The following is a 27497-nucleotide window of genomic DNA, read 5'->3' as shown; positions in this document are numbered from 1 at the left end:
GCGGGCTCGGAGCGCTGACGTTTAGGCCGAGCGCTATGCCGACAGGCTGGGCGCTCGGCGCCTCTCACGAGCGATTGGGTCAGACTCTGAGGGAGGCGGGGCCAAGCGTTGGCAAGCCGTTGACGGGGCGTTGGAGTGAGGGGGGGAGAAAGAGAGAGAGGGATGGGGGCTTTGAGGGAGACTTAAGCCAGCAGGGAGGGTCGAACATGGCGCGGAGTGGCCGGGCGGTCGGGAAGGTGCTCGTCGAAAGGTTGACGGTGTCCCCGCGCAGGGCAGCTCTCAGGTATGAAAAGCAGGGGTTAGAGACCGCCTGAGGAAGGACACCCGCCCACCCCCTTCCTCTCATCCAGGTCTCTGGAGGGCAGCGGAAGGGTTAATTGTGTTTAAACGTCTTTGGCGTGAAAGCTGTACTGAGGGGCCCTTTCCCACCATCCAGTTTCGCGTACTGAAAGTGGTTTCTAGTCATCTGTGGTACGTTTCGGTTTTTCTTTTACCTTTCTGTCAGAGTTCCTGTCTTTTTCAGCGTCAAGAGGTAGAAGTTCAACAGGTGCAGTCGTACCCCCCCCCCCGCCTAACGGCGTTTACGTACGGAGGAAAGACCTCGCCTGTTGAGTTGTCTTGTGGCTGTTAAAGAAGGAACGTTACCTTGGAGTCTAAGGCGTAGACAAAAGCCAAGGTTGGATAGTACCTAGTGAACTTGATCCCTCCCTCTTCCCCTCGCCCCCATAGCTCGCCCCTTCCTCTGGAATAGAAAGTGCAGAGGAAAGCTTCCTTCTTGCTAGCAAAGCCAGAAGCTGATGAGTTTTAGTTTTTAGTTTGCTTATAAGGGTGGGTTTGAAAGAGATAAAATGTGTGTAATCATTTAAAAGAGCCCCAAACCTAAATCTATATGTAAAATCGTAACTTTTTTTGTAAAGGAATTTAATATGTTATTTTAACAGTTAATATTGGGTGGATGGGGGAGTTGTTAAAAACAACAACACCCTCACTTATTTTTGCTATGCTAAACTAGTGGAGTTATACAGCTGGAGTTCATTAACATTAGTAGACTCTTCTGTAGCATTGTTTACTGCACAAAACACTTTCCACTTGCCTTGTCTGGTTTTGTTTCATTTTGTTTCCTTAACTTAGCTGAATACAGAAAAACGATGTGTGAAAGAATTATGTTGTCTTGTGGCTTTTTATTTAGTCGCCTAATTTTTATTCTGCTTTTTCATTAGTATGCACAGGCATTAACAAAATTGCAAACTGCATGAAGGAATGACAATAAATCTGGCAGTGGTGGGGTGTTGTTTTTTTATACAGTACAATTGTAACTTCAGCTTGGTTTTTCCCTTTTTGCCCTTCCAGTGGTGAAGTGCCAGCCTGTCTGCTGAAAAGATCCTTTGAGTAAGGGTAGATATTGGGATGAGAACACATGCTCTTTAGCAAGTGCCTAATGAACTTGGATTGGTTTAATTTTAAATGAACATTGCAGAATGTGCATTCTATGAGCCCAAATCTTCTCTTTTTCCATGCCTTTCTGATGTGTTGGATGACTCTCATCAACCCCAGCAAGAATGGGACTTGTAGTCCAACACATCTGCACCATGGTTGGGGAAGGCTATTTTAGTGGGAAGTATGTGGTCTTTGCTCCCTGGCATAGCTATAGCATTGCAATGGAGGGGAGGGGCTCTATATGTAGGATTGGTGTCAGCACCAGTAGATGCGCCTATTCTCCCTTCCCGCCACCCCTTCCATGAGTTGATCTACTCATATGTTTCACCTTGCTGTCTCTGCAACACTTGCAGGTACAGGTTGTGCCCTTTGGTAGGGAAAATACATATATGATAATTTGCATCTAAACAGATCATTACCTACAATTAAGTATGCCAGTTTAATTCTGATTAATCTTTTGGCCCATAGAGATGGTGAATATTTTCATTTAACTGAAGAATGTAAATCTGTGCTCAGTATGAATTTACCTACAATTTTAACCGCAGTTTCCATCCCCTAGTCTGCTTTTCAGAACAAAAAAATAATTGCTTTATCTAATCTCTAATCCTTCCTAAATCCACACGCAAGGAAACACCAGTAGAACAACAGAACAAAGCAGCAACTCTTTCTCAATCAGGTTGGAATGATGGTGCAACAGTGGGAGTCAATGTGGGGAAATAAAAATTTTCTTTTCAACTCTTGGCTGATGAAGGGATGGAGTTTCCATCTGCCTCAAAGTCCTATCTATTCCTGAAACATTGTATCCCTCACCCACTTCAGGTGACCCTCACCTCAGCTCATACTTTGGGAATCATTGTCTTCATGGGATAAGTGATGGCGGTGTTGAAGTACAAAAAATGGCACTTTGCTGTGGTACCAGGGTGTATAAAGACCCCTACTACTGCTGTCTCTCATATGCTCTTAATATGATTTGAAAATAATGAGATTGGTTTTGCCCTCTCCAGTGGGCACATGTTGATGCATATGCACACAGCATGTCAGACTGTCTTGGGAATAGGAAGTTTGTACATACCTCTTACATTCCTGTGCACTTGGGTGCAATCCTAAACACATTTACTGGGACCTAAGTCATTGAGCATAGTTGGACATACTGCTGAATAAACATGTCTGGCAGAGATTCCCAGTGTTGCACAATGCACCTGTGGAGATGTTCTTCAGTGTTCTGCTTCATTCATTGAGTTGCTTAGGCTCCCATCTACCCCAAAGCTGCCATTGCAACAGTGCAGCAAATAGGAAGCCTGCTTTGCAGCCTCTGACCAACAAGAACAAAATGCGGATGGAGCATGGCCAGGATATCCACCACTAATGTTGTGGAACCAATAGGAAAGTCACTGTGTTGGTCTTTCAACACGATAGGTTCACTTTAAGGAAGGGTTTCATCAAGTTGTTCTTCCTTTCCCTGAGTGGGGACTTCTGATGACAGCAGTAGCATTGGAATAGGGTGAGAGGAATGGAGAGGTCAAGCCCAAGGAAGAGTTGTAGTGGTGGTAGGAAGAACCTTTTCTGCCCTTGAGGCTGGAGAGAGAGGGTGGGAGGATGAGCTATAAATAGAACAAACTTATGTGGATTTGCTCTGAATTCAGTGGGACCTACAACCCTATTGACATGGTGTAGGATTGCGACTGTGGCCTTAGGAAGGATGGGGGAATAGATGAGTGCAGGAACGTGTGTGTGAGAGGGGGGAGGGAGAGGGAGGTCTTATCTCTCAGCCTTATTAAGTATTTGGGGCTCAGCCTCTTGTCTTGCACAAGTCTTTTGAGACTGACCATGTCTCCACAGCAGTTTATAAAATTTCCAAATGTACTCACAAACCCAAGAAAAGTTCGAGACCCTGATGTACTGCTGGTCAAGTTATACAAGCTTAGGAGTTTGAGTAAGTTAATGAAGCAGAGGAAGAGGGCTGGATGGGAATATATAGGAAGTGTGCATAGACCTCTCATTCCCTGTAATGTCTTTTAGTTCATTTTATTGGCACTGGTGATTGTAAACTTATTATGGGCAAGTAAGTCACATTGGAAATTGGTGATATGTATTTCCAGATATTGCCTTCATAATGAGGTGTGATACATAGCTGAGGTGGAAAGAGAAACTCAGTTTTCTATATTCTCTAGAGACTGCAGTTTCACTAACATTGACTGCAATTTAAGGAATGTATTTAAGAACACAAGTGACAGTTTATTTCCATCATAACACTTGCTTATCCACAGAGGCACATTACCGACTAAACTGAATGGTGGCTTGTTTTCAGTAGTTTGAACTGCTGCAGCAAAAACTTCTTAGATGGACTCTGTATGTGGTTCCTGCTTGTGTTAATGTGTCTTCTCGTAGAATATTCACAGCTGTTCTCCATAAACTAGAATGGGACAAACACAACGTCATAGAATCATCATCTGATGACATTAACTTTCCAAAACTGACATTTGAGATACCACAAAGGTTAGGGCAATCACTTTGTATTAATAAGAGTCCTGTCTTGTATGTCTTGGCTCTTATCTTCCCACAGCAGATGTTACTTGATTTATATGGTCCATTTTCATGCAACTGAATGATTTGTTGTTGAATAATGCAACTCTTTTTCAACTAGTGTTAATCCCTCTGGTAGCAAGGTTGGTATTTCACAGCTTGCTGATAGTGGTAAATTAACAGGAATGCTTTGAATTAATTTCAGTTTATATATCATAATTGCAGCAAGTAATTAGCATAAATTGCAATTTTAAAATACTGCATAATTACAACAGTTCACACAGTTGGACTTTCTAAATTGATTTTAAGGTGTTAAATAGGCTTTATATACACTTTGCCTAAAATAGCCTCTGTGAAAATCTAGAGTTTTCAGCTACAAAACTCTAGATCAATCAGAACTGTAACGTTAGATCAAGCAGCCATAAGGATGAGAAGTTAAAAATGGACTTGACCTTCCCCAATTAGCAGTCATAGTTTTACATAGCGTTCTAAGGGATGTGTCTCCTTGATCAAAGTTTAAGTGTAACAATCTCTGAATCTGATCTAACAGCTCAAAACATCAGTGTTTCAAAGTACAGACTTTTTTTTCTTTTTGGGGTCTCTGGACAGACAGAAAATATGAATTCCAAGTGCTGGATGTTGGAGGAAAGTTCCGCAAGATGACCATCACTATTATACTGTGCTTGTGGGTTTCTAGAAGCAACTGGCTAACCTTTGTTTAGAATTAGAGTGCTAGACTAAGTGGTGTGATCCCACAAGGCAAGTTTTACATTCTTATCTTTCAAAGCATTGCATTTACACTGGTAGCATTCCTGCTGCACAAGACAAGACATTAGCTTTGGACAGAGGCCTTCCTCTATGCAGATGTGCGGCACCTTCCAAGTAGTGCTGGTATCAACATGGAATTGTTTGTGCGACCACCACAGTTGGGCTTTGAAAATCTAGATGCCTAAGTTGCAGCAACTATTGTACCAGTGGGTATCTCTGGGAATATGACAGTCAGATGTATGGAGAAACCTCTTCCGACTACTACCAGGATGTTTGTCATAGAAGATCCACAGCCAGCTGGCTGTGCTGATGGGTGTGGGAAAATACTGTAGCAAGGAGCAGGAATTGCAATGCACACCTGGTAACTACAGTTGCAGGAGAAGCTGTACAGTCCAGAAGTAAATCCATGTCTCTGTGCAACAGTCTTTAATAATAATAAAAATATACATTTATAGTGTTTAGCTGTATAGCCTTGTCCAAGATCATTTTCTTGTTTTTCTAGCAGAAAGGGTGAAAGTATTAGACATGCTCTAGGGGATCTATATTTCAAATACATGCGCATAGTGGAGTGTGTGGCTTCACACTGACTTGGAGCCAAGTCTTAACGGGATGACCCTTGCATTGTACTGTTGCCAGGTTCTTTCTCATGACTGAGATATATTTAGGTTGTCAAAAGGCATAAAAGTTAACCTAATCCTAAAGCACATGCAGGCGATGAACATCCTTGTGTTATGCTTTGATTTATTATCATTTGAATTGATTAGATAATATTTTTGCCAACCAGATGCCTATTCTAATCAAATGTTTCAATCATTGCAGGCATTTGACATCTTGGGAAATCTTGTTGAGCAAAGCCCCTCTACTCCAGGTACCAGGAAGACACTGTGTCTTTTCAAGAAGAACTCTCTTCAACTTTACTGCACCATTTGGGAATAAAAGGAAAGAATATTCAGAAAGGAGGATTATAGGGTTTGTATAAAAAAATAACTATTTACAGTTGTATAAAAGTGCATGACTCTGGCAAATCCATAACCAATGTTTCGGTTTCTATTGATTTTGTCCAGTCTGTGTTTACTTAAAACTGATCCAAGTCTACTTCATTGTGAATTACTTGAATCTCACATTATGATCCTTTTCAGAGATTAAGTCCCACATAGTTCAATGGAATTTGCTGCTTAGGGTAGACCAACTCCATGCATACCCTGTAAATCTACTACGGGGCAGGCAGTCAAAGGGAAGAATTGGCGAGCAGGTTATAGTCTGCTTCCTTTGAAGTCATGTTATCTAATTTAGAAAGGAATATATTGTAGAGTGTAGTTCAGAAAGATGAATGATATGCTTAGATTAGGTATAGAAACATACAGTACAGCACAGTATGGTTCCAACAATGCTCATCATGAAATTTTATCTTAGCTAGTTTGGAGGGCAATTTAATACAGAACAAAGAAATTTTGCTGAAGCTTCAAATTATCCTTGAAACACTAAGGATACATTGTGCTGGTAATTGTTTAGTAGTTGGAACTAGCTAATCTGTGGCTGATATTCTTGTTTCCCTTATGGAAGTGATATATTATGCCAGGTGAGTGTGAATGGTTGAAGGATTTGTGTATGTGTGGCAAGTTAAATTCCTATCCGTACTTTTCTAGACTGCTGCACATCTTAAGAAACTATTTCCAAAAGAATTATCATCCAGTAGAAGCAAATACCTATCCCCTGCTGACAGATTCGTTGAAAACAGTGGGATTATTTGGACATTTAGTGGTTAGTGTAGGGAAAAATTATTTTGCAATGGAAGGATTTGTGAAAATCATGAGAGAGACAAGAGGAGGTTAGGTCTAGAGAAGAATATGTGGGTAACTGGCAGAATTCAGAAAGTACCTTTCCACTTGTGCAAGACACCTTTTAGATCCAACCCATGAAACAGAAATGTTTAGGTCTCCCTGCCTAGAGTTATAATAAAGTCTTAGTGTGTTAGAAACAGTTAACCAGACATTATGCTTGCATTCAAAGGATTCTGATCTGTAACTAGGTTACCATAGTTAATTTGCTAAAGCATATGTTGCTGTGTTCATGATTTGCAGAGTTGTAATAACATTAATATGAATTTCAGTAGGAATTGCCATGATTTTACATGTCTTGAAGTGTAAAAATAAAATGGTCAAAACTTCTATGGGAGTGATAGACTGGCAAGTTCTGAAATGCTTTCTGAATTTACAGAGCTTACATTAGCAAGAGTTTTAAAAAAGAAGTTCTTGTGGCTGAAAGTTTCATGCACAGGATAGCAGGGAAATGCCATATGCCTTAGCCACTTGGACAACTCTTGTAATACTTCCATTTTCTTGTTTATCAGGTATTCTATGCAAGAAATGTATGATGTGGTAGCTGTTGTAAGTGAATACAAGAACTTTGTTCCATGGTGCAAAAAGTCAGATGTATTATCCAAGCGTTCAGGATACTGCAAAGCACACTTAGAAGTAGGATTTCCTCCTGTGTTAGAGAAATACACTTCAGTTATTACGCTAGTAAGACCTCACTTGGTTAAGGTAAGACTTTTATTTTGGTGCCGTTCTTATGTTATATGCTTAATAACTCTTCTATGTAAACTGGTGTGCCTTTACAATATGGAACGTAAGAACTTGAGAAAGTGCCATCAGAGGGTCCTACCCACACAGGTTTTGTGCTAAGTTTTAGGCTAGCCTTCCCCAACCTGGTGCCCTTATGATATGTTGAACTACAACTCCCATCAATGCATCTAGAGTGCACCAGGTTGAGGAAGGTGGTTTTAGGAACTCTGTATGTAGAACTGAATGTTAAATAATGTTTAGGAGCACTTCGTTTTGTATATGAGCTGAATAGAAATGTTAACATGCTATACATATGTTGCTATTACTCTTCATTCTAAGACACATTTTTACGGGTTCTTCATGATTTTTTTAAAAAAATCACACTTCCTATCTATTTGTTTGAAATAATGCAAGAAAGCTTTATATATAAGAATTGTAGCATCTCCTTTCCAGTTTAATAAAATACCCAGAAAGTAAATCTTTCTTTCTCTTATCTGTTCCCTTCATAGGGGGAAAACAATGGAGTAATAATTAGATCGTAACTATTCAGGCTCCAGCTGTCACACGCATAAGAGCTTCGGCTATTGGGCGGTATAAAAATGTAATAAATAAATAAAATAAATAAATAACCCAGGGATGGCTAGGAGCACCTAAGTCACAATGAAAACCATGGCATACTTAACATTTCCTGGACTGTGCCCACTGTTTTTACCCATTCAAGCTAAGATCTAGGCCCCATCCACAAATTGAAAGCAGAGTGAAGGAAGGCATCTAGAGAGCTAATTCTTCAGCTACCCTGCATGTCTAAAGCTGCTGTACTTGGGGCTCACCTTTCTATACTGGGAAACAAACCTTAAGCCATCTTTCTTTGTATTCCCAACTTAAGCATACTTTTGAGACTCTGGCCCATTTCCTGGCTGTGTAGAATAGCAGTGTTAGATACTGTAGGAAGCTGCCTTGCACCAGGTCAGATTCTCTGTCCTTCTAACTTCGGATTAGCCAAGGATAGCTTGGTCACAGTGGTACAGGTGCTACTAACCACAAGACTGGATTACTGCAATGCACTCTATTGTGGGGCTGCCCTTAAGGCTACTCTGGAGCTAGTGCAGATTGCCTAGAGGTGATTACAAGCTTGTGGCTTACAAACAAAACCCTGGTGTGTGTGTGGGGGTGTATGTGTGTATATATAGAGAGAGAGAAAGAGAGAGAATAATATATTAACCTACATATTGAGATGTCTTCATGTGGATTTAAAAATGAACACTAGCTCAGACTTTAACTTGATGAAATAATTAATGATATACAACCTCTGGGATTTTACTCTGGTATTGCAATTATAATCACAACTATACAAGTCCTGTGATATACAGAAATGTCAAAACTGAGAGATGTTAAATGACTAGGCTTGAGGACTTTGAATCCATTGTAGCCAGGTTTAAACAGTTAAACTTTCTCCTAGGCGTCTTGTACAGATGGGAAACTATTTAATCATCTGGAAACAGTGTGGCGTTTCAGTCCAGGAATCCCTGGCTATCCAAGAACATGTACCTTGGATTTTTCTGTAAGTATGAGAATATATTTTCTGGACTGTTCAGAACACTGAAATGTAGTTTTAAAGTGGTGACAAGCAGCAGCGTATTGCTCCCAATAAACTGTGTTTTAAATTTGTCTTGTAATGTGATATAAAATTTCCATTTCCATGGAAAGTTTTCTTTCTATTGGAGAACCTTCTGATAAATACTACCATGAACTTTTAATGTATTTCTCTTCAAGCTATGCAAGAGTGCTGATTTCCAGTTTGAATACATATGGGAAAAGGCAGAAGACTCTTAATTACTCCTTCCTTAGCACTAAGAAATTCAACATTTAAATAGTTGCTTCCAACTTATAATTCAAACTTAGTTTGTTTCAATGTTCTTTTAAAGGAAAATTAATTCTTGTTCGTTGCTACAAATTTGTTATAAATTGGTTGGGATCCAAACTGCTATTTCAGGTACACGGAGTGTGGGCATGTCTTGTAGATTTTTTCTTTGAACAGGAGCTTCCCATGCTTATCATCCAGTCCATTTTTGAAAATCCCCTTGCAGTACAATCCTTTACATGTTTCCTCAGATGTAGGTCCCATTAAGTTGAATGGGACTTACTCCGTAGTAAAAGTGTATAGGGTTGCAGCCTTAGTTTCAAAAGTGGTATGTCCTGTGGCATAGAGGAAAGGGCAAACTACTGCTTGAGAAATATAAGCCAGGAATCTCCTTAGATGTGTGGAACTAATCCTGGCTGTGTAGCTGTTCATTCTAGAGAAAATAGCATGTGTCTGCATGTCAGAGCATTGACAATGGTTTAAAACCTGCCCCTATGGATGGAAAGGTAACAAGTGACCCTCAAATATTTTCTTCACATATGCTGATTTCATTGCTTATGATTCCCCACTCTCAACATTGGGACCTTGTTCTGTGAATCAGAGTTGTAAAGGTTTTCTGTGAGTTCAGAAAGGACTCTTAGGATTCTCACAATGAAACCATAGGCTATTTCCAAATCTCCAGTGTTGCTGCTTTGAACACAGTGAAATTGTCAAAACTGGCCAAGTGACTGCCTGTTTTCAACAGGATAATTCCCCCCACCCCAACCTAGTAGAACCTCAGTAAAATACAAAATTTATATGTAAGTATTTCTAAAAGGAATTCTCCTGTATATACACCTGAAGTCTAGGTTGAATTTAGAGATAAATGAGCAGAATTCCACTTGCTCAAGAGCTTGACTGGCTCCTGCCCCACCACCCATCGTGGCAGCACTCTGTGCCTCCCCCAAAACTGCTCCTGAGGGCTTAGATTCTGGAATGTCATAGGATGGGTGAATTGGACGAATTAGGTGGGACATTCCTGCATAAGTGCTTTTCTGCTTGCAGAAGGCACCCTTGGATTGAAGCCTATAAAATTATCAATAGGCCAGCGTACTTATAAATAAGTAGTATAGTCTGTTTGAGAGCTGTGCCAACACCTACTTTCACTTAACTCCATAGTCTTTACTTTTCTCAAACAAGGTTACAAGCCCTCTTGGTAAGGTGTCTTTTGTTACTTGAAAAATGGTTAATATCCTTTTAACTACCTTGGGTTAGATGTCCTACAAGCTCCAACTAGCAAAAATCTAAGCTTTTGTAAATAGTAACACATTTTTTTCCCAAGGGCTTTCCAGTTTTTCTAGAACTACAAAGACAATTTTAAGCCAATGCTCCTAGGTACATTTTCACAAAAAGTCATAATACCAAAGTTCTTTAAAAGAATATATACACATAAGCTTGACAGGATCACCCTTGTCCTTCTCACCTGATGCTCTCGTATCAGTTTTCTTGTCAAAATAGTGGCTTCCTTGAGGAGCTACATGATCAGTACTCATCAAAACCAAGCAGAAATGATCGCATGGCTGTGTAATAGATGGACAGCAGGCAGGCTTTTGGCCTGGACATCTGACTTGACTCATTTTAAAACTTGTGTATACACATATTCCCTCTATTTCTAATGTTCAGGCTTGAGTACTGTTGCTTATGTAGCCAAAATACCAGTATCCACATACAAGAGGAAGGCATCAGCAGGCATGAGGGAACTTCAAGATTTGGTGAAGCACAAGAAACCCTTAGGGAAAAAAACCCCACTCCAAAACAGCCCAGTGGGTGTGGAATGATGTTGGGCAAATGGGACAAAAAGGAGAGTGTATCATATTGAGTGGAGAGGAAATAAGCTAATTGGAACAGTAAACAAGAGCACTCCACTCTCCAGCATTTTGTTGCAGGTTCCACTAGCTTCCAATTTAATTTACATGTGACCGTTAGTGCTAAAATAGAGAATGCATGAGAAAGGTTACAGATAAGGAAAAGGGAAGGGCTAGTACAAGTTTTAGCTCGTAACCTTTCTGCATGCTTGGGTTTTCCTAGCTGGGAAGTTGGAGCCTGTAGTATAACATTTGAAGGTGCAGTTAGAAATGACCCGAGGGCCCAACGATGTTCACATAACTGATTGGACGTATCCACAAAGTATATATGGATCCTATTTCAAAAGTGTAATGAAAGTGATTGCCTATTGAAGTTACTTTTTTTTGACAGTGACAGACAACTTATTTTCCTTAACAGATTTCTTTTGAGTTTCGCTCCCTTCTACATTCTCAGCTTGCCACACTGTTCTTTGATGAAGTTGTTAAGCAAATGGTAGCAGCATTTGAAAGAAGAGCATCTAAGGTGTATGGTCCAGAAACCATCATACCTCGAGAGCTAATGCTTCATGAAGTGCATCACACATAAAAGGGGGAAAAGTAGACTTCTCAAACTACTTGGACAACATATTTACACATGAGATGCTTCTCATGTGGGCTTCCAATTACATGGAGGGATTTTTTTTGCCGATTATGTATAATACTACTGTACAAAACATTGCATGTAAGATGCAGATGTACATAATATAGACGCTTCAATCAAGTGCAGTTCTAAGCTGCTGATAACTTGAGTGGCAGCTATAACTACACCAAAATTGCCTTCCTCATCTTGCCAGCTTGTATGAAAATCAGCACTGTATCAGTTCTACTGCCTTATTTTTGCAGTGTTTAATATTTACTATTTGAATCAGGTTTAAGTTATTTTAAATGCCTATTTAAGTTATTTTTTGCTGTTCAGGTCAAGCTTTAAACTAGCAGAGGGTAGTTCTGAGAACAAAGCTTTTTCTCAGTGTATAAAATATGGTGGCAGAAATTAATATGCAACTTTGAGTGTGTAAGATGAATGAATCCTAGATCAAGGGCTCAGTTTAATACTAAATTATTTACAAGATTCCAATAGATGGTTAAATCTACAGGAATCTTGCATACATAATGAGCTTAAGCTTTAAAAAAAGGAAGATGATCCAGTCAGTGACAAAGCTAAGTGCTGGGCTCAATAAAACATTTAACAAGTTATAGCAAGATGTTTAAATTGACTAGCCCTTGTCAGGAGTTGCTTTTAAATGTTGCTGCGCTTACAGATGTCTGTAACAAAAGCCAATGTCACACGATCAGGTGTCTTGTTGCGCAACAGGATTTCTTAGTCTTTCCTCCCCACTGCAGCAGATCCTGAAGGGAGCAAGGGGAGAATCACCCCCCTTCCTGGTTCTGCTGATGGAAGCAATTCACTCATTGGAAACATTTAAATGGATTTCACATATTCCCTTGGTTCCCCTTTTTAAAAATGTAAGAGCACCTACAAACAAATGTGAGGAGGCGGGGTAGTCAAATTGTGAGGGTGCTATATCATGTTCTGCTCCTTGCAGCTATTTGTATCCCTTTTCAACAGAACTTCAAAACTATGTCAAGATTATGCTACCCTTTAACTATAAGGAGACTGTATAGGTACCACAAATCAAAACAGGAGTAGGCTTTTATAGCGCAATCCTATAGATGTCTACTCAGAAGTAAGGCCAATTAAGATTAGTGGAATTGCGGTCTTAATCTTTGTATGTTAGATACTCAGGGGTCAGTTACACAAATGCAAGTAAAGCATAACTAAATAAAATCTTATGCTACAGCAGTCATTACACTTAAGAACGAAAGATGTAGGAACTTACTTGCAGACAGGTTAAAGTGTCTGAAGAATGAGAGACTCCCTAAAGTGCTGGAGGTTTAATAATTTCATAAGCAAACTGTTATTTTTGCCTGCTGTGACCTACTACTGGAAGGAAACATTTGTTCGACTTTAAATTTCCATAACTTGTTCAAATACAATGGGTTCCTGCTAAACTTAAGGCTGATTTATCTTCCCTTAAGAAAAGCAAGCATTTCATTAAGAGTATGTCTTGAGCCTGAAATCCAATAAGTGTTTCCAAGAATCTTATACCTGCTACAAAACAGGATTACATATTGTGAAGAAGTTAATACATTTTATACCTTTGAGCAATCTTTTATTACATAAAGTTGTCACATAATTGTATATTTGTCTACTTTGTACACAATTTTTTATTCAGTCTTGCACACAATGGCTTCTGCATTTCCTAGTGATAGCACGCACCAATAAAATTTGATTTGATTTAACAGAATTGCAAGTGCTTCAACTGCTTTAAGTTTAGAGCACAGCATTGGTACATGGATCTTGCACCCAGTATCAGGAATGTAGAAATGTCTTTATTCAAAGTACAAAATAAATTATCTGTAGGCATGGACAATGACTGTAAACAATTATACATGTGTCAACTGCAATCCAGTAACTAATGTTACAGTGATTCTTTGAACACCGGCCCTTCTGCAGTCACTGTCCATCCTGCCTCGCACTGACCTGAAGTTGACTTTAACTGTCAAGTCACTCATTGTGGTTCATGACGCACATCTATGCAGCCCAGGATTAGAACATGCCACCTCCCATGCCACCACCCATTCCACCCATTCCTCCCATGGGAACTTCCTTTTCTTCTTTAGGTATTTCAGTTACTACTGCTTCAGCTGTAGTCAGAAGGGAAGCAACACCTGCTGCATCCATCAAGGCTGTTCTTACAACCTAAAAAATAATAATACACATTTAAATTAAATACTGTACTACTTTTATCCATACAATGCTAAGACAGAATTGTGGCAAAATTGAGTATTTACCTTTGTTGGATCAATGATTCCTTTCTCTACCATATTTACAAAGTCGCCAAGCATGGCATCATAGCCAACATCAGGTGGGCTCTGCATAATTTTCTCAACTATCAGTGATCCTTCAACACCTGCATTCTTAGCAATAGTCATTGCTGGAATTTTCAATGTTCTCTTGATAATTTCTATGCCTAAAAACATAAGTAAATTCTATTTCAGTAAACGTATGCAAAATTTATTGCTTCCAGAAACTCCTCTAAATAACATAAAGGGAATGTTTGTGATTAATGTTATTGGCAAGGGAGCCATATCAGCAGTTACTATTCTGTATACATTTTCTGCAATCTGAAGCTTTAAATACAAGTGTAAGACTCCTGCCTAGACGCCTTTAGCTCATAAGGTAAATTAACTTAAGTTCACAAAGGAAAGATTATTGTCCTCTCCTTCCCCTGAAAATCCTCTTCAGATGGTGATGAGGCCTTCCTGAACTATGTGGAATGGAATATAAGGCTTTCCCCTTCCTTACGATCCAAGCCCCTAAGTGCAAGGACTTATGGAAATGAGCAAGGATGACAATTTACTCACCAGTTTTTTGATCTTCATTAACTGGAGTCAAAGCATCTAATGCTGGAATACACCGAAGTAATGCACAGCCACCACCTAGAACTATGCCTTCCTCTACAGCAGCACGAGTGGCATTGAGGGCATCAGTGACTCTGTCTTTCTTCTCATTCACCTCAATATCACTCGTTCCTCCAACCTAAGAGAAATTTGTAGTTAGACAGTTGTGTCAAGTTTTAATCTGGAATTTCTTTTAGGCTATAGAAGTTCTTTTACAAAATAAGTTCGATAGCCTAAAAAAAGACTCATTGCACCTCTGGAAAAGGCAGCGATTGTTCCACTTACAGACCAGCAAATCGCCACCCTGCCTAACTGCAGCGCAGACTAGTGCTCATTCATCTCAGTCCATCAAGTAATGGCTTGTAAATGGGCTTAATGTGGAGCCCCACACTGTACAACTGCTCAGTCATTAGGCTATTGATAATCCAAATTCTAAATGCTGTTGTGTAAGTCTGCTCTTGTGTGCTATTTATTCTGTTTAGACAGAGGCAATAAACTAGACAATGCACTGAGACTTCACCCATCTCTGAACATGGGCTCTGAGATTTTAGTAACTGTTTCCTCCACATTTTAAGCCTATTTTAGCACTAGGAGCTAGACTGGTCATTCAAATCTGTGAAATTCAGCTTTCCCCACCTGCTGTTCCTGACCATATAAACTTCTCTTTTCTCCCATGCCTGAATTTTCCTTCCCTTGTCATATTCTTCCCTATTGCACCCAATCCTTCCTTTTGCCTGTTGTCTTCTCAAGCCCTTTCTTGGGTTCCTACTACTCCTACTGCATGATTTCTAGGGGCTCATCTACACCAAGCAGGATATTGCACTATGAAAGTGGTATATAAAAGGCAGGAGCCACACTACTGCTTTATAGCGGTACTGAAGTGCAATGACAACTGTTGGGGCCCATTGACACATACCATATACCGCTTTCATAGTGTTCTATCCTGCTTGGTGTAGATGTGTCATGGGCCCCAACAGTTGTCAGTGCACTTCAGTTCCACTATAAAGCAGTAGTGGGGCTCCTGCCTTTTATATACCACTTTCATAATATCCTGCTTGGTGTAGATGAGCCCTAGGTCTTTCTGGCCATTCTGCTAATCCAAGATCAGAGCCTTTCTGCCTTTGCCTGATCTGTCTGTAATATGAACGCCGCTCAATCAGTTGCACCAAAACACCAGGATAAGATCCCTTAGATGAGGTATCTATAAATATCTTTCTGGAATTATATTTATATCACTGTTAAGCAAATGACTGCCTTCCTATAAAAAAACTGTACAACTCAAAAGCGGCAAGCAGTGATCTACTCTCAAGCAGGAGACCACACTATGCTGTTTTATCCACTGATCAAGTCATGCATCATCCTCATTAGAATCTTGATCTATGTTCTGTAAATCACAGGATAATAGCACTGATAAGGAAATATACTTCTACACTTGCTAAGTGTATTATTGTTAATATGCGTCAAATATTGAAAATAAAATTCTTACTTCAACATGTTAATACTATGGTGATCTAGGTTTTAGGAAAGAAAAGGGTTGCATAAAGTCTTTTCTTCACAAGTGGTTTCACAGAAAATGCAACGTGCTTAGTGATTCCAACCAGCTGTAATCTATCCTTACATTGTCCTCTAGTTTTAAACACCATATTAAAAAAAAAAGCATTGGGGTCATTATTTATCTTTACTTTGATATCGGAGCACATTGTCCTCCAGAGTACTTTCTCCCAACAATTTATCATACAGAAAGATTAGATTTCAGCCTTAACCATAATATCAAATTATTATTTTTTCACAGTGAGATTATGCAAGAAAGTAAAGGCCAGGCAAAACAGAAAAGATGATACTTAAGATACTCAAGAGTTCTCCCCAGATTTATAGGTCATTAAGCCAGGTTGCTCCTATTCTAAAATGGCCTTGAACTAAGGTACACTCCATCTTCTCCGAAATTGGGCAAGAAAAGGTGCATGGCTTAACCTTAAACCCATGGGCTGGGCACCCTGTGGTCCTTGAGACATTTGGGACTGCAACTCCCATCAACACTAGACAGCATAATCAAATGGTGAGGAATAATGGGTCCAACATCTGGAAGGCCACAAGTTACTAAGCCGGTCATAGATAAAGCAAAGTATAGTTACCTTCAGTACAGCTACTCCATCAGAAAGTTTAGCCAGGCGTTCATTCAGTTTCTCCTTCTCATATTCACTTGTTGTAATTTCCAGGTGTTCCACTATTTCCTGAATGCGTTTTTCAATTTGAGCTTTATCACCTTTCCCTTTAAGTAGCAAGCAGTCATCTTTTGTCACAATGACTTCTCCAACTTTACCAAAGTCATGAGGCTGAATATCTTCTAGATTTATGGTCAAACCTTCTTCCCCAAACACCTGAAACAGATAATATTGAATATTCAAAGCCCAAAGTTTATTAGCAGTTCACTGTGATTTTACAGATATTAAGGTCTGTCACTGCTGAAAATCGAACACTCCATTAGTTTCAAGCAGGCAGTGTCACCAATACTGAAATCCTAAATACACTTACTAGGAAGAGTAATCCCTGCTGAACTCAGTAAACATGCTTAGCATCAAACTACAAGCCTTCATCCAGGTTTTCCATAATCCTATTTGCAAGGAACTTCATTACTCTACAACAGCTTCCTGGATTTTATGCAGCTGTGCAAAGTCACAATTAAGATAAGATACTTGTATAGTATGGCTTAGAACCATCACCCGTCTAGTGCAGCTGGTCAGAGCATAGTGCTATTAATGCCCCTTCCATCGGTTGGAGGCTCCTGCTGGGTGGACAGAATCTTGTGGGTTGTCCTCTATCAGCGCTAGGTGACAAGAGCACATGCTTTGTACACAAACATTCCAAGTTCAATCTCTGACATCTCTAGGTAGGGTTGCCTGAGAGTCTGGAGAACCATTGCCAATTGGTATAGACAAGACTGAGCTAGATCATGGTCTTCAACTATTACTACAGGGGTGGGCAACCTGTGGCCCTTGGCCTAATTTCAAAGCCCTCCATTCAGATCTCCCGCAAGAGCAATTTGTCCCTCCTCCAGCAGCTCACTGGGCTTGAAATGATTCAAGACTACTGAGCTAAACAGACAGACAATGGTCTGATCAAACAGAAGACAACTTCCCATGTTCTATGACAACCTAGTTTAACATCCCACAACCCCATGAATCAAACATTAACAAGCCAAGTACAGCTAAGAAGTTTCACATTCTATAACATTTACTTACAGCACCGCCAGTAGCCACTGCCATATCTTTAAGCTGATTTTTTCTATTGTCACCAAAACCTGGTGCTTTTACTGCAACAACCTGTAGGCCAACTTTCAGTCTGAGAAAGGAGAGGGGGGGAAATCAAACGTTAGAATAAAATGCATAATCTGTGGTCTGAAATACTACAACGATGTTCTGGGCAAGTTATGATTCTCACTGTGGATGCCAATATTGGAATGCAACCTATTTGCAATTTCAAAAGCTATCTATGTTCACTGCATTAAGGGAAGCCCACTTTTAATAGTTTCTTTTTCATCCCCTGCACCAAAATAACAAGGAAGAGCACTCCTGGTTTGCAGTCAGGATTTAAGAAAAACTATAGCTGAATAACCTTCAGATTACACTGGTTAGTGTTTGCTGCACCATTTCTTATTCCAACTCACTAATCCTGCACACATTAATTTGGCAGTGAACCCCACTGAAATCAGAACTGATGTACAGATAAGTTTAGGATTGCAGCATTAAATACCAAACTCATTGAAGTCCATTAAATACCAAACACATTGAACTGGGTATTTATCTGCATTTGACTATTTACTCTCACTTCACACAAGCCACAGATAACCAAGAGCAATCCTTGGCTGTCCCTTCCACTTACCGAGCTGGCAGTAAAGCAGAGGAAAGGAACCTCAGACCCGAGGTCCCAATCTGGCCCTTGATGCCCCCCTCTTCCCACAAACCACCAATAGGGCTTGCCCGTTTTTGGTGCAGTTTTACTCCCATTCTAAAAGCTTGAAATGCCTCTCCTCCTAATGTGTTGTTATTGGAAGTAAGAGCATTAAACTAAAATATGGTGGGGGGTTTTGTGTTTTTTTGTATTTTGGCCCTGGCTATTTTTTGCCTTCAGCCCTGGTACTGGAATGCACCCCCCAAAAGCGTCTCTAAAATGAAATTTGGCCCTTGAGCTAAAAGAGGTTTAGCACACCTCTGCAATAGAGCATTGCTGAGCATCTTTCTTTGGTCTATTCTAGTGCTGCATAGAGAAAGCTTAAATGCACAGTTTTAAAGGACTCCAGCTACAATCCCAAACATATTTGCATGGAAGTCCAACTGAAATCAGTGGGGCTTATTTTCCAAGTAAATATATTTATGGTCAGGCTATAGTGTGCCTAGCATCTGGTTCTAGAAAACACCTGGGAACAGACTACACGGAAGAAGAAGGAAAAGATACCAGTTTCAAGCCTACCTGTTCAATACAAGGGTACTGAGGGCCTCTCCATCAACATCTTCAGCAATAATTACTAAAGGCTTACGGTGATTATTGGCAATTTCAAGAGCTGGCACTATAGACTGTACACTGGAAATTTTCTTTTCACTGATTAATATGTAAGCATCTTGGAATTCACATTTCTGACCTACAGGCGGAAATAACGTTATTGAAATGTATTACAAAATACTCCCTTAAACGCCAGAGAATTATGGCCCACCCTCAAATTCTAATCACACCCCTTTCTCTTACATGTATGAATAGCTTCAAAAAGCTGAACATATGCCATTACAGAAGACATTCACTGCACTGATATAGAACTATTGCTTGAACTTGTCGCATTACTACCTTTACTACATGCAAAAATAAGACCACACATGTGGAACCAACAGATGCATTACTTGCCTTTGGTTGGAAGGAAAGATTTATAGAGATGTTCCCCACACCCCTTGAAATCTAACTGGTTCAAGCTAATGTAATCTTTATCAATCCCATTCTAGTAAAATATTTTATCTTAAGAACATTTGGCATTATACTCTGGGCTAGTAAACAAATAATTTTAGAGGCAGCCTCATCAGTAAAAGCATTCTAAAGGCAATTAAGTCTTTTACACATGAAGGGCTCCGTTCAAGAAACTGTGTGGTAGGACCGGGTTCATATTCCTAAAATTCATACAAATGGCATGGGGAATCCATTTTCTCCTGTACATCTGTATATAAATATATCACATGCTGCAAAAGAAGGCAACATCAGCGCCACTGATCTAATTCTGAAAAAAACCCCACTAAGTAGTTCTTCCGTTTGCAGATACATCCATTTTGATGTGGAGGAAACGAACAAGACCCTCTCAGTTTAGTCTTATCCTTAGTTTATTCCAGTGGCTAAGGCAGATTAGGTGAGTAACCAGAATTAAGACACTTGGTTCAAGTGCATTCAAGAGGCAGTTAGACAACCATCTGTCAGGGATGCTTTAAGGTGGATTCCTGCATTGAGTAGGGGGTTGGACTCAATAGCCTTATAGGCTCCTTCCAACTCTTACGATTCTATAATCCAACTTACCTTTGGCTGTATTAATGAAGTAGGGAGAGATGTAGCCTCTATCAAACTTCATACCTTCAATAATTTCCAGCTCATCATTCAAAGTTTTTCCATCCTGTTGTTTTTTTCCAAAAAAATATTTTAGCCACATTGATTGGTTTCTCTTAGGCTTGCACAGAGCCCCCACCCCCACCCTAAGAAACCACTGATGTTTAAAAAAATTCTTTGAGCTAATAATGTTTTCCTTATTATTACCTCAAAGGACATTTTTGTACCAAATTTTTGACATTACCATCTTCTATACTGACATGGCCTTTTCACCAATAAAGATCTACTTGCCCTATTGTTATACAGTAAAGTCAACGTCCCATCCAGATTATCTACTCTCAAATGCCATAAATCTTTACTACATGTTGGTTATCTGGACTAAAACCCATCTTTGTGCTATAAAATGTACCTTAAACAGTTCAGGGAACATAGCAAGTGTTACAGACATATAGACAGCCTTTACCTTGACTGTGATAACACCCTTTCGTCCAACTTTTTTCATAGCATCAGAAATTATGTTACCAATTTCCTTATCTCCATTTGCAGATATTGTAGCAACCTGCAAAAAACAAACAAACCACCCAGATAAGCCTGTCATCTTTCCTATGAAATTTAACGAGTGGCTACAAAAATCACATCTTTGTAAGAAACTGGGATAACTGAAACATACCCAGAGATATCACAATGCATGCAAGTTTAAAAGGAGTTGAAAGTACTTTTTTTTAACCAGTACACTATTGCTAAAGCAGCATCCTATTAACGACACAGTACCTCTCCCACATTGTGAAAAACATGTTGTAGAAGGCAAGACGATGTTTGAAGAGCGAGCATTACCTGAGCGATCTCTTCTGGGGTGGTGACTGGCTTGGACAATTTCTTCAATTCAGTGATTACAGCATCTACAGCTAGCATCACCCCTGAGGAAGCACACAGAACAGCCATGTAATTAACCAATTCGCATAGGTAATAGCAAACGAACTTTTAAAGTTCTTTATTAAGCTAGTTGCCATCCATTACATAACCTTCCACATTAGTGGTTGGGGTAATCACATTAAACATAAGAAAGACAGGCAGAATCAACACAGGACATAACAGAGCTGCTTTTTCTTCCCCTGCTGGGAAAACTCAGCACTTCTAATGGCAGCTGTTCAAACCGCCCTGTGCTAGGAGAGGGCACCAGACCATTTCTTCTGCTGGGAAAGCACAATGCTACAGCGGTCAGCAGTTTCCTCCCTACTCCATCCGGAATTAAGGTCAGAAGAGGACATGCCACATCCAATGGAGTAATACTGCTTTTCACTAGCTAGGGAAACACTAGCCTAGTGCTGTGGTGGTTATACCCAAGACTCCATCTCTACTTAAAAGACCAGGAGGAAGAGGGCCACAAGTGCAGCTGCTGTAACACTGGGTTGCATTTCCACAGAACAATGGTTAGGGGAATATGAAATTTGCCACTTCTCATCCCAGGGGAGCAGAGTAGTGGCAAATTGCACAGCTGTAATAAAAAATGTGGGTTGGATCCAGTTATGTCCACCTACTAGCGGAACAGATACTGCTGGTGAAACAGACTTCCCCCTGCAGGATTGGTGCACCCTCCGAACATATTTTTGGGATGCGTGGGGAACTGAAGGGCAAGGGAAATTCTTGTGTGAGTGAAAGTCTACTTGTGTAAAATTTGGATGTAGCTCTGAAAATCTGAACTAACAGCTACAAGTAATTTACAACCAGCATACAAGCAGCTAGAAGCAAATAGCAGATTCTACCTTGACAAATATGACCTGCAGTCAGATTTTCAGTGTTGAGGATCCAAACACATCTAGACCACCACACCTGCTTTCTGAGAGGCATGCAAGCAATTTACAAAACAAAAGAATAACCAAGATTCGGGTAACTTTTACATGCAGTTCGCAACATATAGCCGCATGAAGCTGTCGTCCGAACTAACATTCAAAAATAAAGTTTAAGAGACAGCAGTACACTGATGAATGTGCTCAACAGGGATTGCACTATACCAGGGACGGGCAACCTGCAGCCCTCTAAACATTTTAGCTTAAAACTCCCATCAGCTCTAGCCAGCGTGCCCAATGGCGGGGAATGATGGGGGATGAAAGTCAAAACCACTGGAGGGCCACAGGCTGCCCTAACCCATGTTTCAAAATAAGTAGACATCCCATGCCTTTTCCATTAATGGAAGTACCACCATGCCATGTTGTTGCCCACTTGAAGAAAATCAGAAAAATCAATTCTGAGATAAACAGAAGATACTACCAAAAAGTGACCCAACATTATCAACATGATTACCTCTCCTGATTTCGATTGGATTTGCTCCTTTACTGATCTTTTCAAACCCCTCCTTGGCAATTGAACGTGCCAGTACCGTTGCCGTTGTAGTACCATCTCCTGCTTCTTCATTGGTATTGTTGGCAACATCCTGAACTAGCCTGGCTCCAATGTTTTTGTATTTGTCCTTCAGGTCAATTGCTTTGGCTACCGTCACACCATCCTTTGTCACCTTAGGGCTTCCCCAACTCTGTTCAATGATTACAGTTCTCCCCTGTAACACAACACACGAAGAAGAACATTGACTTGGAGCTTTGGTGTACAGTTCAATTTCCTTTCTTTGCTATTATTTACAAGTTACTTCACCAACTGTTGACACCTTAGCTGACAGCCTCTACACTTTATCCAGCCTCTAAATATAGACCCTGAACCTAACTTTACAATTACAACTCATAACATTAGAGTTCAACATACAAAATAAACAAACTTTTTACTGGGCATCTTCAACGCCAATATAAAAGCCTGCCAATTAGTATTTATACTGCAATACATTAAGTGCATTTCAAACAACCTATGAACGTTGGAGGGGAGGAGCAGGACTTAGAATCTGAGAAACTGAGGGCTAGGATTATGTGGGTGGTCCATGGATCTGCTGGAATAGAGAATACAAAATGTAAATGACTACACACAAACAGTACAGTCAACAAAAGAACAGTTAAGAATGAAGAGGGGTCCAAAAATTTCGGCTGGCTTTGATTGCCAGCCAACTATTTTGCTCACCATTAAAAACTGGTGGGGCAGGTTTTTGTGTGTGACATCACGTGGTGTTTGAATGGTTTCTTGAGACCCAGTTTGACTTTTGGGGAGCTCTCCAATTTTGTATTTAGCCAAAAAAAGCTCACAAAGCAGATCTCACCAATTTCCTAAGCCTCTTTGTTCGATGTGAGGTCAAAGAGACCTTCTCCAGAAAAAGCAGTGGGCTCTTATTAGGTTTAATAATGCATTCGCTACTGATGGACCTCTCCACAAGAAACCACACATGGACAAGATTGCTAACGGGGGGGGGGGGGGAATGGAGAAGTCTCTTACATGGGTGACTGAATTGGGGTGAGGCGGGAGGAGACTGAAGGACCGGAAGTGCTTTTGAAAGGAAGAGAGACAGAGCTTTGGGACTAGATCAGTACCGGGAGGCATGGAATAAGCAAGAAGAATGAACAGTTAGTGAGGTGGGTCACATACCTTTTTAGATTAAAAAAATACTAGTACTCCAATGCAAAAATTAAGGCACACATTCTGTGTGTGTCACAACTTTTCTACAAGTTAAGAATGGATATCAGTATTTAATGCCAGTTTGCCTTTCCAGAGAACAAGAACAAGTTTCTCCTATGGTAGTAAGGCAGCTGTAGAAGTCATTCCAGTTATCAGTTACCAAGGAGTAATTTCCAACCCCCTGTTCTAGTTGCCCACTCCTGTGTCCTCCTGCCCTACCAACAACGCTGCCTCTCTCAGACCTCAAAGCCTGGGGAGAGACAGGCAGCTTCTCATCACTGTACTGGATCTCTCTCCACAGCACAATGGGAGGCCAAGTATAGTCACTGGCTCTTCCCCCACACTAAGGAGACCAGCAGAAATCCTAGTGAAAACCCCGCCATCTACACGAGGCCACACACACTGCCACTGTCTTTGTTCCATCTGAAGGGCCAGTAGCCCTTTAGGCATAAGGGAAACAGAAAATGCCATGCATTCTGTCTCATATGGCATTACCAGCCTGGCCCTCTCAAAGTTGCTGCACATGCAGTTTGACTTTCCTTTCCTTGGGTTCTTGAAATCTCATGGGCCTTTAGGCTACAGAGAGCAATCTTTATTTATTTATTTATTTAGAATATTTATATACAGCTCCCCATTGAAAAATTTCGGAGCGGTGTACAAGGTAAAATGAAAATAAAAACAGAATAAAACAGTTAAAACAAAATTTAAAAGAAGCAAAAACAGAGATTCAAGGCTGCATATTAAGGAAAGGCTTCTTGGAATAAAGATGCTTTCAGGAGGCGCCAAAGGAAGTACAAGGTTGGCGCCTGCCTGACCTCCAGAGGCAGGGAATTCCGCCGGAGGGGCGCCACCACGCTGAAGGCTCTTCCCCTGGTGGATTCCAATTGGAGGATGGATCTAGGTGGAACCACCAGGAGCAGGCCCTCAGATGACCTCAATCTTAAGAGAAAGCATGAAGACTCATGTCCTGTGTAATTAATTCATGTGTTTGTCTGGCAGCAAACTAACTCATCTCAGGCAAGTAGGTTAAGTGGCAGCAAATTTATGGTTATGTTCTAGCAAACTATTTTAACAAGACTCTAAAGGGCATGTTTCCAGCCGGAGTTAAACCATTTTAAGCCCAGGTTGCAAGCACATGGTCAATTCTCCCACTGAAGATCAATGGGTCTCACTGATGTTTGGCTGGATCATATCCCCAAATATCTAGAAGATACTCTGGATGTTGTTCATCCCTGCAAGCTAAGATGTTTTACAAACATACTTTTCACACATAAATGCCAAGTCAAATAACTTCAATACCTTTGGTCCCATGGTGACAGCTACAGCATCAGCAAGGAGGTCCACTCCCTGTAGCATAAGAGCTCTAGCATCGGCTCCAAATTTAACGTCTTTTGCATAGGCTCTTGTAAGGTGTGGGGCTAGTGCTCTGGACACCGGCCTTAGTTGACGTAGCACTGTTGGTAAACGCAGCATTTCTATAAATAAGTGAAAATTTTAAAACACAACTCAGTTCAAACACAGTCAGTAATATTCTTATTACCCTAACCCTGGCTGCTAAACTCTACAGTAGGGACAGGCAGAAAGCAGATCTATCCTGGCTGGGGAATTGTAGTCCAATACATTTGAAGGGCAATGAGTTAGGGAACACTGCTCCAGAGCACACCAAGTCTGAAACCACGAACTCTGTGCCTGATATATGCCCTTCAGTAAGCCACACAAAATGACTGGTCATCCAAATATGAACATCAACTTTTTTAAAATGGCAAAGAAATAAATGGATACTGTTATTTTTATGTTTCTGATGAGTTTAAAATTTTGTATCCTTTTTTAAAGTTTACTGTTTTTAACTTTTGTAAACCGCCCAAAGAGCTTCGGCTATGGGGTGGTATATAAATGTAATAAATAACAAATAAATAATAATAAATAAAAATCAGCCAGCCACAGGAGGCAACAACTAAGAGGCCTCCAAGCCAAATCCCATGCCCTTAAGAATGTGAACTAGCACAGAGGCATGGACAAAATGATGTACCAGCACAGACTTAGCAGTATTAAAGGCATTATTGGTGTGTTGTTAAATTATAAACATATAAACACAAACCATCAACTTTCCAAATCCTACTTGCATTTGTGGAGCAAATTGCCCTGCAAGCCAGCTGATGATGGTGTGTTAAGCAATATAGAAATAAGCAAACTCCTGGGCCTGAAGGCAGGCAAGTTGCTTAAGCGTGCCAGGTGAAGGGCCGCGAATGAATGAGGGAAGGGAGGGAGGGAGGAAGGGAGGGAGGGTGAAGCAACTAAACCGTACAAAAGTGAGGGAGAATGATTGAAAGAGAAGAAAGTCCAAGGAATTAGCCAAGGGTATCCTTTGCCCCCCCCCCCCCCCCACCCACGTGTTTCATCCGCCCTCAGGTCGGAACACAAGGTCAAAAAAGGAGCTGCGTCGCCCCCTGCCGCCCGGACAGCAGCGCTGCCAGGAGGACGAATTGCCGCCACCGACCCCACCAGCCGCCCTATAGAAGTGGGGCTGGGGGGGGGGGGGAGGGAGGCGACGAGAACTCCTCTTAAGCACGGAAGAGCCGGCGACGCCAGCTGATCTCCGCCAGCAGCTTGAGCAGAGAAGTCGTGATACGCGGGAGCATGTGCGGAGGTCCCCAAGACCGGGCTCGCTGTCTAAGCCTGCCTCCCTCCCCAGCCACCTTCCGGATGTGCTCGACTACAAGTCCCAGCATCCTGTGGCGATGGGACCTGTAGTCCGGCACATCTGGAAGGCGCCAGATTTTAGAGCGTGAGACTTGGTAGTCCGGCACACCTGGAAGGCGACAGGTTGGGGGGCGACGGCCTGGCTACACAGCCAAGGGCTGAAGGGGGGCTTTCCAGCAGCCTGACAGGCTTCACTGCGGCGCTGGGCTTTTCCAAGGGGCCGGACGGAGCCTCCTGCCTCCACGCCGGAATACGATCCCGAGGCCACGTGGATGCCGAGAGGGGCAGCGGCGCAGCATTGCACCGCAGCCGGATCCCGCCGCAGGCAACGCGGGCAGGAGCGTTCGGGGCAGCAATGGATGGCGCGACCGCGTTGGCTCTTTGCTCTTGCAGCAGCAGCCGCCCTGCGAAAGCGGACCATGGCCACAGTTTTTTTAAAAAATTAACGGGTTTACCGTGCTATTAGTTCCCACGGGCTAGAGGCCACTACACCAATCGGCCACCCCCCAAATCGGCCACCCCACGCCTCCCCCCTTTTGTACAAAGTCCCCTGGTCCCGAATTTTTGCCCATAGACCCAAAGCGACCCCCTCTATTTGGACTAAACCACCGTTTGCATTGGGGGGGAAGAGAGAGAGAAATAGGGGGAAAGATCTTCATCCAAGGGTCTTTTCCGTCCTTCTCCTCCAAGCGACCCACGCCCTTTCTTCCACTTACTTGTGACGGGCTTGGGAGAGAGAGGCAGGGATTCTGCGCTTAGTCAGTACCAGACGAACGAAGCAGCTCCTCCAAACACACGCACAACCTGCGAGCAGCGCGGTACTCTCACGTCCCCTGCACTGCCCCGCCTCCTCCCCCCCACACACGTGAAAGGTTGGCGCGGAACGGGGCCCGGGAACCTGCGTAGCTGCAGAACCCTCGGCCCCGTCCACGCTGCTCGCCCCGCCCCTTCGCCCGTCATTCAGGCCCGCCTCGCGCAGGGATTCGTCAGAGGAGGAGGGGGCGGGGCCTGCAGTATCCTCTCAGCGAATGCCTACGTGGTTACTTTACGATCCCACCTCAGCAGCGTCAGTGTATGACTTTTACAGGTTCCCGGGCTCCCTAGTTCCAGAATTTTCTGGAATGCCCATGCTCACTAAAGGTCGCGCGAGGCATTTCGTCACTTCCGGGGCCACCG

General features: G+C 41.6%; 2 protein-coding genes across 2 annotated transcripts; one reads left to right on the top strand and one right to left on the bottom strand.

The window, feature by feature from the left end:
* The first annotated feature begins 139 nt into the window (after window positions 1-139).
* On the top strand, window positions 140-13342 carry COQ10B (coenzyme Q10B). The gene is made up of 5 exons (XM_063116212.1): window positions 140-283; window positions 5548-5697; window positions 7079-7271; window positions 8752-8853; window positions 11416-13342. The coding sequence occupies exons 1-5, from the start codon at window positions 207-209 to the stop codon at window positions 11581-11583; spliced, it is 690 nt and encodes a 229-aa protein (XP_062972282.1). The 5' UTR covers window positions 140-206; the 3' UTR covers window positions 11584-13342.
* HSPD1 (heat shock protein family D (Hsp60) member 1) lies at window positions 13186-27159 on the bottom strand. The gene is made up of 12 exons (XM_063116211.1): window positions 27038-27159; window positions 24921-25096; window positions 22374-22626; window positions 20907-20989; window positions 20536-20631; window positions 20046-20139; window positions 18966-19134; window positions 17738-17837; window positions 16631-16876; window positions 14463-14637; window positions 13890-14068; window positions 13186-13797 (listed from the first exon to the last, which is right to left on the bottom strand). Exons 2-12 carry the CDS (start codon window positions 25092-25094, stop codon window positions 13645-13647), a joined length of 1722 nt encoding a protein of 573 aa, XP_062972281.1. The 5' UTR covers window positions 25095-25096; window positions 27038-27159; the 3' UTR covers window positions 13186-13644.
* Window positions 27160-27497: the final 338 nt, after the last annotated feature.

The sequence above is a fragment of the Elgaria multicarinata genome, chromosome 2 (genome assembly GCF_023053635.1).
Source record: "Elgaria multicarinata webbii isolate HBS135686 ecotype San Diego chromosome 2, rElgMul1.1.pri, whole genome shotgun sequence".
Taxonomy (NCBI): domain Eukaryota; kingdom Metazoa; phylum Chordata; class Lepidosauria; order Squamata; family Anguidae; genus Elgaria; species Elgaria multicarinata.
Note: the sequence above shows the minus strand (reverse complement) of the source record. Positions and strands in the feature narration are given on the sequence as shown.

Coding starts and splice junctions, on each gene's coding strand:
- HSPD1 (XM_063116211.1), bottom strand. CDS start 25,094: ATGCTGCGTTTACCAACAGTGCTACGTCAACTAAGGCCGGTGTCCAGA. Junction 19,135..20,045: donor CTTCATTAATACAGCCAAAG/GTAAGTTGGATT, acceptor TTCCGCCTGTAG/GTCAGAAATGTGAATTCCAA. Junction 14,069..14,462: donor TAATGAAGATCAAAAAACTG/GTGAGTAAATTG, acceptor TTATGTTTTTAG/GCATAGAAATTATCAAGAGA.
- COQ10B (XM_063116212.1), top strand. CDS start 207: ATGGCGCGGAGTGGCCGGGCGGTCGGGAAGGTGCTCGTCGAAAGGTTG. Junction 5,698..7,078: donor TCAGAAAGGAGGATTATAGG/GTTTGTATAAAA, acceptor CTTGTTTATCAG/GTATTCTATGCAAGAAATGT. Junction 7,272..8,751: donor TAAGACCTCACTTGGTTAAG/GTAAGACTTTTA, acceptor ACTTTCTCCTAG/GCGTCTTGTACAGATGGGAA.